General features: G+C 37.4%; 1 protein-coding gene and 1 long non-coding RNA gene across 3 annotated transcripts in view; one reads left to right on the top strand and one right to left on the bottom strand.

The window, feature by feature from the left end:
- The window catches only part of LOC134478100 (uncharacterized), a 38,306-nt gene extending 36,125 nt beyond the window's left edge, over window positions 1-2,181 (top strand). The window contains exon 3 of the long non-coding RNA XR_010050493.1: window positions 312-2,181. This is a non-coding gene — a long non-coding RNA (uncharacterized LOC134478100). The remainder of the gene's footprint in view (window positions 1-311) is intronic.
- Rab3c (RAB3C, member RAS oncogene family) overlaps window positions 1-15,215 on the bottom strand; it is a 254,491-nt gene that overhangs the window by 218,050 nt on the left and 21,226 nt on the right. For both annotated transcript variants that reach the window (XM_063258204.1, XM_013152905.3), the window contains exon 2: window positions 8,691-8,918. In XM_063258204.1, the coding sequence (XP_063114274.1) occupies window positions 8,691-8,918 (228 nt within the window). The remainder of the gene's footprint in view (window positions 1-8,690; window positions 8,919-15,215) is intronic.

Genomic DNA, 15,215 nt, shown 5'->3' with positions numbered 1-15,215 from the left:
ACATTAATGACCATATATGCAATCAAGCTACTACATCTTGAGATGTCAATGGAATTTCCAATGACTGCCCACTGGAAATTAGGCAAGGCCATATAGACAGCCAATGAAAAATAAAAGTTGTAAAATGCATTATATTATTCAAATTATCAGTGATATCATTATGAGGAGAAAATGCCATATAATATCTATTGTTTCCCTAACATGGGTATTTGGGCTATATACCTTCTTACTTAGTAACTGAATTTTAAAATATATAAATTTAATCAAAAACTACTTTCTTCATTGTGTTGAATATGTTTCTTTGCCTTCAGTGATTCACTCTGCATCAAAACCAGTCCTACTGTGTGCTCCAGAAGGCTGACTTGTGAAAAGATACAGCAGATCCAAGAGGAGGGTTCAGCAAACAGGATCACAAGTGAAGGATTAGAGAGCCAGAGGGCAGGAGAATGAGAGGTGAGGGCCTTTCTGTCCAAGGCCACTCCCTGATTCGTTGCTGATTGGCACTGCCTGTGCTCTCAAAGGCCAAGACTCCCACCTAATGATCTCTGCTTCTGTGACAACTACAGTTCTCTCCTGGCCCTAGGAACATCCATATTCTCAAGGGTATGGCAATAACTCTTTGATGCTAGCTCTGGGGTCTGTATTATCTTTGATCATGTTCCTGAACCCTACATGCACCTTTGTAAACTCTCTAAATTCTCTAAAATTACCCTCTGTCTCTCTGCAAAGCCTTTTCTGATACTTTTTCCACATTAGTTCTTTTTAATTTTATAACTCCTGTTTAATTTACATGGTATTTTTTGCATATGTCTTACAAGTGGTCTAAGACTGACTCAGTTGCTCCATGGGAAACTCTTTGAAGGTGAAGACCTTCTCTCTATGACTTCATACCCACCAGCAGCTTGAGGAAAGTGATTCATATCAATTGACACTCATGTCTGTTATCTCTTTGGGCCTCCTGGTTGAGCTGCCATAGTGCTATACTTCTCCCTTAAAAATTGTTTGGAAAATTATGTAGTAATTTGCACCAAAATTTAAGGGTGTTTGTATGACGCTAGAACAAGTGGTTTGTTGAGTATAACTTTTTAAAAAAATCAGTGAAAAAATAAGAACTGGTGATTTGGTGCAGAGGGATAGCTCAGCTCACATATTCATCAGAGCAGGCCAATATCATTAGGCTGTAGGCTGAAGAAATTATATCCCAATATTTTAAAAATAGCTGTCTATGGATCTAATGATTCTTAATTGTTTTGCTCTAGAGTAGGACACTTTTTATGAGCATTAAATAAACAAGATGTATGGTTTGCCTTTCCTGTGAAGTTGATGACTCAATTTAAATGTGCAGATGGATCTAAAGACCAGGAAACAGCTTAACAACACAGCTGACTGCACTTGGGCATATTAGAATTTACCAGTGGCTGGCGAGAGAAACACAGGTGTCCAGAAGATGCTGTACCTTATTAAAATGCGCGTGCATTTGGTCAGGTCAGAACCTTAAAATGCAAATTCTTCATGTAAATGTCTACATGCATTAGAAATGGAAATTTTGGCTCCAAAATTGCAAAATTGGCTCCATTTGCAGTTTCAGAAAGCATGGAATTAGATAGCTGAAGTTCATACTGTTAAGTATAGGAGTCATAATAATGACATTTTTATTAAGCCCTTATGTGTTAGGCATCGTGCTGAGAATTTTATATCATTTTATTTAATCTTTATAAAATTGTAGACAAAGTATTATTATTCCTCCAGTTTACAGATAGAAAAACTGAGGCATGATGTAGAACTAACCTCAATGTATTCACCCAGGTAAAGCATTTGGGTTTGTAAATACATGGAGATTATAATAAAATAGCAAACAGAGGCTTCCACAAGTCAAATTACACTTCTCAGTATCCCTAGAGCAAAACTCACATAATTAATAAAAAAGATTCTCTTACTTGCATACTGAGCCACTTTCCCTTTCAACTTGACTAACGATGACAACAAACTTTGTTTATAAGAAAAAATATAATATATGTAATAAAAATATTTATAACAGAAGAAAAATGCAGCAAAGACATGAAAAGAGACAGGTGGACACTGATAAATGAACAAAAAATGTAAGTACAAAAAATATAAGTAGATTTAGAAATAACACAAAAAAATTACTGTGCAACTACTGAGTAGTCAGCCCAAAGCATTTATTCATACTAATAATTCTCTTGGCTTATTGTTGTTTCTTCTTCTTCTTCTTCTTCTTCTTCTTCTTCTTCTTCTTCTTCTTCTTTTTCTTCTTCTTCTTCTTCTTTTTCTTCTCCTCCTCCTTCTCCTCCTCCTCCTCCTCCCCCTCTCCTCCTCCTCCTCCTCCTTCTTCTTCTTCTTCTTCTTCTTTTTCTTCTTCTTCTTCTTCTTTCTCCTCCTGCTCCTCCTCCTTTCCCTCCTTCGACTCCTCTTTCTCCTCCTCCTTCTCCTTCTTCTCTTTCTCCTTGTCCTTCTTTTCCTCCTCCTCCTCCTCCTCTTCTTCCTCCTTCTCTTTCTTCCTTCTTTCCTCTTTTTCTTCTTCTTCACCTTACTGGGGATTAAGTGCAAGGCCCTTTGCATTGAGCTACGTCCCCAGGCCTTTTTATCTTTTATTTTGAGACGAGTCTTGCTAAATCACTAAGTTGTCCAGGCTCGGCTCAAACTTATAAGCCTCACACCTCAGCCTCCAAGAGTTTTGGGGTGACAGGCATGCACCACTGTGCCCAGCGGGTGTATCTTTTGTGATTTTCTTTTTCTTTTCTCCTTCTTTTTTAAAAAATTTTCTTATAGGAAGTAAGTGCAAAACACTTACTGGTGGCAGGAATTTCATTCTAAAATTTAATTCGTTTAAAGTTTTTGCAATTTAATTATCTAGAACTTCTGTTAGGCAGAAATGCCATTGTCTTCTACCAAAGATGGTTTCTGGATGGTATTCCAGCTACGAAGGTCTGAAAGCCACTTGGGACAAAAATCTTGGGATGGAAGTCTTGTACAAGCTAAGCTAATATGCATGTAATCATTATGCATGAAACATGATACCATTATTTGTTCATTTTTTCCATGTGCATTTCTGAAAAAAAATTCTCCATTGATTGTGGGACTTCCTGATTTTTAATTTTAAACAGAATTATAGTTTAATTTTACTTTAAATCAATAGAAAGAATTATGTGGCTGGAAGAAATCACTGAATAGCTCTGAGTCTTAGTTTCCTATCTTTCACAAACGTGATTTAATACCAAGGTTTCAAAGTTGTTGTAAACATTAAAGATAAAATCAACAGAGTCTGGCCCAGAGCATTTATGCAAAACTAGCGGCTACAGAAAAAGGATGTGGCAGCACATGAGAGGGGAAAAAGCTCCAATGCTAGGGGCTCAGGCTCAGGACTGCTGTATGAGCAAGGGCAAGGTAATTACTCTGTGTCTCAGTTTACTCATTGGTAAGGTGAAGGTGAGAGTAGCATCTGTCTCAGAAGATTTTTGTGAGAATGACATTATCCACTGCCCACAGAGCACATACTGCTCTATCTGGCACACAGGAGATCACTGAATGCTCGTTTTTGTTTTCGTTTTTTTATGGACTCCAGTCCTTCATTTTATAGATCAGCTAGCTGATGTTTAGAAAGGTAAAATAATTTATTTCAAGGTCTCTCAGAATCCCTGAGTCCAACTGTCTACTCCAATACACCTTCTTTGCCCCACATTTTGACCCCTTTGCCTGCATACTCCCACTAAACAACTCCTCTTTTTCAGTCATTGCAACTGCTTCTCATCTTCCACACGCCCTTCAGTCCCCATAGACAGACAAGCTAAGTTTCCACAAAAGCAAAGATGAATCACCAGGAAGCTGATTAGGCTTCAGGTTCTTTCCAAGTGTGTCCCAGCAACATGTTTATATGGTCCTCTGTTTTTCGTCACTTTTTACTTTTCTACCTCTTTCCTTTAAAAGAATAGCAAATTGTAAAAGCTAAATATTTATAATAGCAAATTCTTGGCTGCTAGGATGTAGGTATCATTTTCACCTATTTCACCCATGTGCACGTGAAGGAATAGAGGAGATGGGGTTTAAAGCCACCCAAGTACTGTGAATCAGGGGTAGCAATTGGACCCTGTATCACTGGGCTCAAAAATCCCTGCAGAACCCGAGTCACTCTGCTCCTTGGCAGAATACACTCCCTGATCCCCTGGGTGATCCTTCCCACATGTTTGTTTTTCTGTCTTCCCACATAGCTGGTAAATTCTATTAGGCCAGAACAAAGTCTTTATTATCCTCTGTATGCCATCGCTGCTGGGAAGAGGGTTGAACCACAGTGGGATGCAGCGGCTGCTGCCTTCAGGTGCCTACAAGAACGAATGGTTTCATGCATCTTGACATCTCACACACAGTATCAGCCTCCTCTCAGGAGAGTAACAAAAACTTGCCTTTCTCATCCCTCAGGAAAAGCAGATGCTAAGTCAGAAGAAATGTCATGGGGAAAAGAATATGCGGATGACAGCAACAAGAATGGCCTTGGCAGCTGTCACTGGCTCCAGTGGTTCGCATAAGAAGCTTACCTAGGCAGAGTGTTCCTTATAAACAGACTACAGGGTTTGAACACCATCCTGAAATCAAGGGCAGGGTGACTAGGTTGGATGAGCACAAAGTGCGAACATTACAGGCAGGAATATTTTCCCAAGATAGATTCCATGTTACTCAAACTCTTCCTTCTACACATTCTTAGTTGAAGGCAAATTCCTCAGCAAATGTGTGCAGGAAAAGTCAATTGCATGTGTTCCAGTCAGTCCAACTGTGCATATCTATGTGTTTTAAACACAAAATGTATAATGCACAATGTGATCCTGCTGGCAGATAGTAAATTTAACGCTGACTTTTTTTTGGTAACTATAAATAATTTCTTAGAACCTGTAGGAATTTCTGGAAGACAATGATCAATTATATCTTATTTAAAAAAGGTGGTAACTTGGGTTTAAGGTATGCAAAATCCTCTGACAGGTTAGAGAACTCTTGACCTTCCTGGACCTCATTTTTGTGGTGTGGTCAAGTAGATGAGCCTTGGATATAGTGCCTGGGTTGGAATCTTACAGCTGACATGTTTTTGATGTGACCTTGGACAAATCCCATTGTCTTTCCAATTTTCCTTTTTCTCATTTATAAAATAGGGCCATAATACCACCTTCTCTTTTTGGGTCATGGCAAAAAAATAAAATTTAAAATGCATTTATAAAGTGCTTACATTATTAACTAGCACTAGGCTTTATAAACTGTGCTATTACAATGGTATATTAGTACTACTGAGTATCAGTAAGGGTATTGAACTAGAATATTTGTAATAACTTTTCCTGATCCAGCGTTCTACATACCCAAACACTGGGACCCAGAAACACATGGAGCCTTTGATGAGCTTGAAATTACAGCATATTTCAGAATGGGATCAATGAGAGAGGCTGCCCCTAGAATTTTGAGAACATCTCCTGTGCATTAACTGTGTCTTTCATTTATTACTTTTTGTTCAGATGCTTTGACATTTAAGGCCTCGCTGATCCTAAAGAGATTGTTCCTCTCTGGTTAATCAATTCCTAAGCACAGTGCTACTTGTTGGAGAGTGGTTTTCAGAGGCAAACCAGGAAATCCAGACCTCACTCTCCACCCATCCCCTCACAAGGTCTCATACTAGGAGTCACTATCTATATATTCTATCACAACAGGGTAAGGTACCCAACAATCAGGACAATCCCCATGCCTCAGAGCCTGCTGGAGTTATCCAAACTAGCCAGTCCTCAGCTGCTTACCTGCTTACCTGCTTACCTTTTCCTGCAGAAATCACAGAATGACCCTCTTCCTCTCAGTCCTCCCTCCTTCTCCTGACCATTTTAGCAATTCTGGTTCCCCACTGTTCTGCCATAACTACATCCTCTTATCTTCCAACACGTCAGTAAAACTGTCTTTCCAGTGGTAGTTTTCTCCTGATGTTAAGTTTGCCATAATTAAATAATAATACAGCATATTTTAAAGTATTTTCTTCTCCTAGGCTTCTACCATGGAAGTAGAATTTGTTTCTCTCAGTGGGTTTGTATCACTTCCTTCCTTAGACTCTGGTGCAGCTACTACCTGCATATATAGTTCCTATCTAAATTAGAATCCCCTTCAGTTTGAGTGGCCTCCTAATTAAAGAGTAAACTGCATCTTTGTGATAAGGAAAAGGCCCCTCCTTCCTATAGATGGGCATGGTTCTGACCATAAGGCTCAGTGGAGCTCTAAAAGAGAGCAGTTCCACTTAACCCTTTAGGTGGCATCCTTGTCTAGCACACAACCTGAACATCTCTGTGGCACCTCTAGCCTCTGAACCCCTCGAGGATAAGTGTCTCAATCACTAAGCCAGGCTAGAGTACAAAAATGGGAAAGAAAAAGAAAAGAAGGATGGTAGAAAACAAAAGACAAGAAAAGAGAAAGTAAAATTATAAAACCTTGTCCTAATTTTTAAGTAAATAGTAATTCCTTCTACCAATTTCTACTAATCCTCTTCTCCTTGTATTCTCCAGTTGAGCTGTGCAGTTTTTAGGATAAGCATTCCATTATTTAGTCCTCAGTTTTAGGCTTTAACATACACACCCAATGAAACAAGAAATTCTGTCCCTTTTTTTAAGCCAAGGAAATCATTTATTCAAGAGAATCACACTGACATGCCCAATCTAGACCCTGAAAATATACACATCTAAGGAAGAAAAGTTAATTGGTTATTAAAACATCAAAAGATGACAAACCATCAGTGTTAAATGTATTACCAAATAAATGATTTGGCCATGTTTTTAAGTAATAATAACTACATGCAGGTACACATTTTTAGTGCATTGGTAGCATAAAGCAAAGATCCCTTGAATCACGGGAACACCTATATTGCATATCACAGTTCATAGAGATGGTCAAACTGTTTCGAAACACTTTCAGTATCCCAAGATGCACTGTTCCAAACTGCCATCTTAACAAACACTGAAATTTTCAAGATGTTTTCTTAATCACAGCAGTAAAATTAAAGGGAATAAGCCACACATTAGAATCTGAGAGCTCTAGCCTGGAATTTTCCCAGCCATTCACCATGTATGACCCTAAATACATTAACGTATTCACCTTCAAATAGGAATTATGATAAAAATAAAATTGAAGCCTGGGGAGTTAACTCAGTCGCTCAAGCACTTGCCTGGTAAGCACAAGGTCGTGAGTTCAATCCCTGGTACCAAAAAAAAAAAAAAAAAATTACAAAAATAAAATTGAGTTGTAAGAATCAAGACAGTGCATAGACAATGCTTATTCAGCAACTATTAGCTATAAACAATCTCGTATTTGTTTGTAGAAGAATATCATATCCAAGCACATTAATTTCTCTCTCCAACTATACTTCAAATCCAATAAGCACAAAATCTTCACATGCTTCTTTTGAATATTTCACAATCTAATAGACCAGATAATCTACAGTACTGTAAAACTAATTTTTACTGCCCTAGAATCTGGGTGAATATGGATTAAGAACGTCTAATGTACCTGTTACAGCTTGTATCTGGATGTTCTGGAAGTCTGGATGTCTTTCCAAGTTGTCACCAAAAATACAGTGAGTGCTACTGTGGTGAAGTGAGTGCCACTCAGAGGAAAGAAAAGCTTGTAAAACATGGTGTGTCCTCATCCACCCTTGTCACTAGATCAAACACCGTACAACGTCTGGCTTCCTCCCAAGTCAAAATGACCATGAAGGCTAAAACTTTAATTCATGCAGAACAGTAAGGCAGCCACCACAACACACCTAAAGATGCTCACAAAAGAGGGCACCCAGAATTGCTTTGAAAGATGGCAAGAGTGATGAGATAAATGTGTTTGAAGTGGCGAGGGGGGGCAGTGTTTTGAGGTGGTTTAATAGCAATGTGTCTTTTACTGTAATGAATTTTTTAAAATGTAAACATTCCTCATATTTGTTGACCCCACCTCACATTTTTCTTCAGTTTCTTGCTTGCCAGTCTCTTCAATTTATCCTAAAAAATTGATCAGGAAATTTCTAATCTTTGTCAGGCAGTGAGGAGAGATAGACGGCTGTCAAATGGTCTCAAAACTTGCAGGAGAACTACTTTAGAAGAACCTGTTTCAAATAAATATTTTGTTTTGTTTTCATGTGTAAACATGGGCTTTACTGTTGAAAAGTTTGTAAAGTGTAGACAAGCTCAAAGTTAAATCTGGGGCTTTATTAAGAAACCAACCCCAGCTTTCCCTGTATTTGCTTATGTACTTTCTCTTTTAAAATGCCGACAGGAGGCTTCCTGTGGCCTAAAGGGCAAGATCTATATTGTCTGTTTTATAGATTACAAATTCCAAAATCCAAAATTCATAGACTTTCTCAAGGTCACACAGATCATAAAAGGGAAAACCAGACTTATTGTTTCTCCAGTCACCAACACAGTGAAAGTTTGGTTTACTTATTTCTTTGGAAGACTGTTGAGGAAAATCACTTTATAACACAGCATAACTCAGTCTCCTTGTCTTCAAACAGCATCACCCAACAGTCTTTGAAACAGACTGTCTGCAGCAACAAAAGCTGGAAATCAAAACTCTTAGAACTCATGGGGACAGAATAAGGTGGAAAGTTTCTCCCTTCCACACTTACATGTTCAATACCTCAGACTGAAGAACAGCATCACTTCAAAGTCACTTACCCAAATCTGAAGCTTGATTCTCTTTTCATTTTTGAATACAGTTTTTACTTTGAAATCAATCCCAACTGTGCTGACGAATGCAGATGTAAAGGAGTCATCTGCATAACGGAACAGAAAAGATGTTTTCCCCACACTGCTATTGCCGATGATCAGCAATTTGAACATGTAGTCAAAGTTCTGATCAGAGGAGTCTTTCTGGCCATACCTTGAATCTTGGGAAGAGGCCATCTGTGAAAAATTAAAAAAAAAAAAAGCAAACATGATAAGTCTCTTACTCAATATGAAGCTAGCAGCACATTCATTATTGACTTTGCTAGAAACATATCAGAGAGTCAGGAGGCAAGTGGAGAGTGTTCCCCAGTCTTCCTCTGATACCAGTATCCATGGCAATAATTCCCTGCTGGAAGACAGAACAGCAAATCTTACAGCTCTGTCCAGCTGTGTTGGTACTTGTCTCAGCTCAGCATTCAGAACCAATCAAAGACACCAAAGGAGGTATCTCTAAGGGTAACATGAAAAGCAAAGATATGAGGCATTGGCTAGGCCATGCGGGCTCGGAAACTTTGTAATCTCAGCGATGGAGACACCAAAGTGACTGAACAGCAGGGTGTTTTTTCTTAAATTATCTGAATTGTTAGAGTCTGTCTTACTTCCTGTGGGAATAGACACAAAGCATTTCTCTGTTTCATCTATTAACATCCTGTGGGATTGACATCCTACCAAAAATGTAGTCTCTCTCAAATTAAAAATGATGATGGCTCAATCAGTGGTTCATACTATTTCATTCAATGTGCCAACTTAACTAACTTAGCATAATAACCAGTGAGCTAGGTATCTTTATTGTTTCAATATTTATGAAAAAATTGAGGCTCAGAGATATTTAGTAACTTCTTTAGGCAAGAGAGGTAGGAATCAAACCAGGAAATTGGTACAAGAGTTCGTGTTCTTGATCCCTGCTCCCAATGATATCTAGGGAAGTAAGTACAAGAGCTCTAAGAAGTCCAAGTGGAAAGTGATCACTGTGGGAGAATCAATGATGAGCCCTGCCTGGGTTCAAATAATGACCCCACTACTCACTGGCTGTGGGACCTAGGCTTTATTTTAAATTGATATATCACAGTACCTTCCCTTGCATGGAGTGGAAAAAAAAATGAAAACTAACTTGGAATTCTTATGAAATTAATCAATAAAATATCTGCAAAGCAGGTCTATAAATCATCATAGAATATAAAATGGTTTTATATTAATTTAAACACTTTAGGTAGACGATATTTTTCTCATCTTTGAAATATAATTTTAACATACATCAAGAATGATGTTTTATTAATTCTAAGTTCCACCTGAATCAATACAGAAAACAGGTATTTAAAATAGTGACTCCCACTGAGTAATTAGTGTATCTACTCTGTACATTTTCAGGTGGTGTATATTTTTTGGCAATCATTGTGCTATCCAATATAGTAGCCACTAGCTACATGTGGCTATTTAGATTATATTAAAGTTAAATAAAATATAAAAACTTAGTTTTTCAATCACACTAGCCACATTTCATATATGCAAAAGTCATAAGCAGCTAGTGGCTACTCTATTTGATGGTTTAAATATGAAACATTGGTGTAATTACAGAAATTTCTCTTGAACAATTCTAGACTACATAGTCTATTTTTTATTCCAATAAAAGCTGATTAATGATTACATCCTTACTCTTAGGTATGCTATGGGTAGGATACAGTTTCATGTGATACAAAGCCTCTTTCCCAGTGTGACAGTTTAGAGGAAGCAGAAACTTCAAGAGGTGAGGCCTGACGGATAGTCATTATGTCTGGGTACAACCTTTAGAGGGGATTAATGTTGTTCTCAAGGAATCCTGGTTAGTTAACACAATAGTTGTTGTTACAGAAAGTATGAACCTGGCCTTTAAATCTCTCTGGCTTTCTGTCTCGCCATCTGATGTCTCATTCACACACATACTCCCACCATGATGCCATTCACTATGTTGTGACATGGTCAAAAGTCCCTCCAGACCTGAGCAGTCACTAATACCATGCTCTTAGAACTCCAGAACTGTGGGATAGATGAATATCTTTTATTTTAGAATATCTAGCATCAGGTACTTTGTATAGCAACAAAAACTGGACTAATCAAGGTAAGAGGGGGAAAAAAGAAGCCTCTACGATGGTAAAAGACTAGAAACAGTATACAGTAGCTCATCTGAGACAAAATTGCTTGCCTGAAGTTAGAAAGTCAAGAGTCTCTGTGTGTAAGGGATGTGTGTGTGTGTGTGTGTGTGTGTGTGTGTGAGAGAGAGAGAGAGAGAGAGAGAGAGAGAGAGAGAGAGAATATTTTAAGTGAGAAGAGAAAAAAGAGGCAACATCTTCCCCTTCTACACATACTCACTGCCAGCAAGAGAATGCACTTAGGCATATAACAATGACAAAATGAGTATCTGCATATATCATGAAAGTTAAGGGCAACAAAGCTTCTGATTGAACCTCACATTTTCTTATTAAATGTAAACTTAAGCTTTTCTTTTATCAGTCTATTTAGTCACATGAACATATTTAGAAATTATAAGAATTTGTAAGGAATGTTTGCGGCTGTATAAATTATGCTTTTATAATATACCACATCAACAGAGCCAAAAACAAAAACCAAATAGACATCTCAATAGATGCAGGAAAAGGTTTCAATAAAGTCCAACACATATTCATGATTTAAAAAAAAAACCCTTCAGAAACTTGGAATACACGGTGTCTATCTCAAGCCCATAAAATCTATGACAAACCAACAGCCAACATTATACTAAATGGACAAAAACTGAAAGCTTTCACTTTAAAATCAGGAATTAGACAAGGATGTCCACTATCATCACTCCTATTAACATAGTTCTGGAAACACTAGCCAGGGCAATCAGACAAGAGGGAGAAATAAAAGTAATAAAGAGAGGAAAGGAAGAAGTTAAATTATCACTATTTGCAGATGACATGATACTCTATATAGAAGGCCCAAAAAACTCCATTAAAAGACTACTTGAAGTAATAAACAAATTCATCACTGTAGCTGGATACAAAGTCAACATTCAAAAATCAATAGCATTCTTGTACATAAACAAAAAACTCACCGAGAGAGAAATTATGGAATATTGCCCTTCACAATAGCATCTAAAAAAATGAAATACTTAGGAATCAACCTAAGAATGTAAAAAACCTACATGCTGAAAATTATACTAAAAAAGGAGATTGAAGAGGATATCAGAAAATGGAAGGATATTCTTTGTTCTTGGCTAGGAAGAACCAACATTGTGAAAATGGCCGTACTCCCAAAACTCATATAGATTTAATGCAATCTCAATCAAAATACCATTAACATACTTCACAGATCTAGAGAAAACACTCCTAAAATTCATTTGGAAACAGAAGAAACCTGGAATAACAAAGGCAATTCTGGGCAACAAAGGCAAGGCAGGAGACATCTCAATTCCTGACTTGAAACTATACTACAAAACCACAGTGAAAAAATCAGCATGGTACTGGCAAAGAAATGGACCTGAGGATTAATGGAACAGATTAGAAGATGCAAACACAACTACAAAGACATTAAGCCACCTGATATTTCACAAAGGGGCTAAACATGCTCACTGGAAGAAGGATAGCCTCTTTAATAAATGGCATTGGAAAAATTGGCTCTCCACATGCTGAAGACTGAAACTAGATCCATGCCTATCACCATGCACAAAACCAAAGTCTAAATGGATCAAAGATCTAAATATTAAAACAGAAACATTGAATACACTGGAAAACAAGGTAGGTAGAAGGTTTGGAGACAAGGGTAGGCAGAGAATTCATGAACAAAACACAAACTACATGGGAAACACTTCAAAGAATCAACAACTGGGATCTCATATGATTGAAATGTTTCTATACTTCTAAAGAAATCACCAACAGAGTGAAAAGAAAACCCACATAATGGGAAAGAATTTTAGCCAGCAACCCCTCAAACAAAGGGCTTATATCAAGAACATATAAAGAATTAAAAAACATCAAGCCCCTCAAATTCAAAGACCCTCTCCAAAAATGGGTATCTGAGATGAACACACAGTTCTCAGATGATGATATACAGATGGCAAATAAATACATAAAGAGAAATGCAAATTAAAACAGCATTGAGATTTCATCTCACTGTGGAAAGAATGGCTGCCATCAAGAAATCAACTGATAACAAATGTGGGGAAAAGGAACACTGCTTCACTGTAGGTGGGAGTCTAGACTGGTGCAACTACTATGCAAATCAGTATGGAGAATTCTTAGAAGACTAGGACTGAAGTTCCATTCAACCCAGCTATTCCCCTCCTTGGTATTTTCCCAGAAAAACTGAAAACTCATATCACAGTGATATATGTGCACCCATGTTCATAGCAGCACAATTTGTAATAGCTAAATCTTGGAAACAACCAAGATGTCCATCAACTGCAGAGTGGATGAAAAAGATGTGGTATTTGTATACAATGGAATATTACTCATCTATAAAAAGGATGATCTTGAGGTCTTCATTGGCAAATGGAGACAACTGGAAACTATCCTCATTAATGAAATGAATAAGAATCATATTTATAAATATCATTGTGTATCTAATGTAAAAAGTAATAAGAAATGTAGGAGTAATAACGCCCAAAAATGTGTAATTGCTATTGTAAAAAAGAGAGGAAAAAAGTGCTCTAAACGACATAACTGCATGTATGTTTAAGTGTGTAGAATTGATAACCATATTACTAGGTTTTTGTTGGATAGTTGAACAGAACTGTTTGTAGTCTTGCTGTTTGACTGTCCACTTTGTATGGTTTAATTTTGTAACTTGAACAACTATTTCTAAGAGGACACTATGTAATTATCAACTAGTGATTTCTTACTGTTGATTTTTTTGAAATTATGTATTATTTCTACGCTTTTTCTTTTTTGTTTTTCTTTAAATAAAAAAACTATGCTTTTAACATAGACAAGCATCTGACCTCTCTGTGTCCCAGTGACATCTAGGGAAATAAGCCCATGTGCTCTCAGAAGACTACACGGGAAGTGGTCACTTCAGGAAGAGTCAGTGATGAGTCCTTCCTAGCAGAACAGAGCACACACTAAGGTAAATGTTCCCCAACAGAAGCAGTCAAGGATGAGTGGGGTTACAATTTTTGATTACCAATTTGAAAAGTAGTTTTACTCTGATGACTAAAAAGCCCTTAAGTTGAATAATTATTTTTGTTTGACATTGCCATTCCTTCATTAAGAAGGCCCCCTTGGCATATGTTTTTCATATGAACCAGCCTAAATTATAGATTCTGTATCAAGAATGTGCAACCACACCACAGTCAGAAATGAGTTTAAATCTCCTATGACTGCTCATTTGTTACCTACTAGGCCACTCCTATATGGTGCACCCCATAGTGCTGAGGTGGTATTCCAGCAGAGTCCTGTGTATCTCTAAGTTTCCTTTAAAGAAAACATGATAAAGGCTACAGCTATTAAACTAGATCTTATGTTGAAATTAGTTTCCAGAACAGAAGTAATATATACTCCATCAGTGGACATAATTGTGAATGTATTTGTGGGGATACAGATAGAGATAACTATACTCAGGCCACAAAACCTGCAGCTGAAGGGCAAATACAGTTTTCTGTCTCGGCAGCAAAGAACACGATAGGAGAACAAGAGGAAGTGTAAGAGGAGGAAGCTGGCGGATACACGGATCCAGAGGAATTCTTCTCAGGGCAGCATCTCAGAAGGTTTAATTAGAAGAATTTACTAACTCAGTTATTCTTGAGGATAGTATTTTTTTGTTAGTTTTTCACCACTTCCTGATTTACATCCTTAATATTTACACAGGAGCCAAAAATGTGCATTGGGAATGCATGTACATTTTGTAAGACTTCATAAGAATGAAATAAATCCTGGTTCAGAAGACAGCCCTAATCTTACTGAGAATAGAAATGAATCAATTTGACAGAATATGAATATCAAAAGGGCTTACAGTCAATATGCAAATCTAGTGACATCTCTAAATAGGAAATCTTGCAACCATTCTCAGAATTTCTATGGAAAAATACAACTGAAATCTAGACACATGAAATTAATATGAAGTTATTTCCCAGAAAACAAGTAGGATTTTGCAAAGGATAAATGAAAGGAACTCCTCGAATATCATTAATCTTGCATTTCAAAAACATGAATCAGGGAAGGACGATGTCCTATCCATTCTGAGTTCCTTTCATGGCATTTTAGGGTCTTGGGTTCATGTCCTAGCCTAACCCTTTACACAGAGGGCCAAATGCTTCATTATGCCATGAAGCACCCTGTTTCACTGCTGAAAAGTTCCAGTTGTTGGAAAGTTCTTTCTTACATTAAGTTAAAATATACCTCCCCACAGCCTGTGCCCACATTCCAGATCCTGCCTTCTGAATGAACATACGGTTGATTTTTCTCCCATCTGAAAGAATTTCAGGTATCTGCAGGAATAATTCATGGCTTCATTAGCTCGTTC

This window comes from Cavia porcellus, unplaced genomic scaffold (genome assembly GCF_034190915.1).
Source record: "Cavia porcellus strain 051 isolate PalLab524CR breed Dunkin Hartley unplaced genomic scaffold, mCavPor4.1 scaffold_11, whole genome shotgun sequence".
Taxonomy (NCBI): domain Eukaryota; kingdom Metazoa; phylum Chordata; class Mammalia; order Rodentia; family Caviidae; genus Cavia; species Cavia porcellus.
The sequence above is the reverse complement of the archived record's forward strand: the minus strand, read 5'-3'. Positions and strand labels throughout refer to the sequence as shown.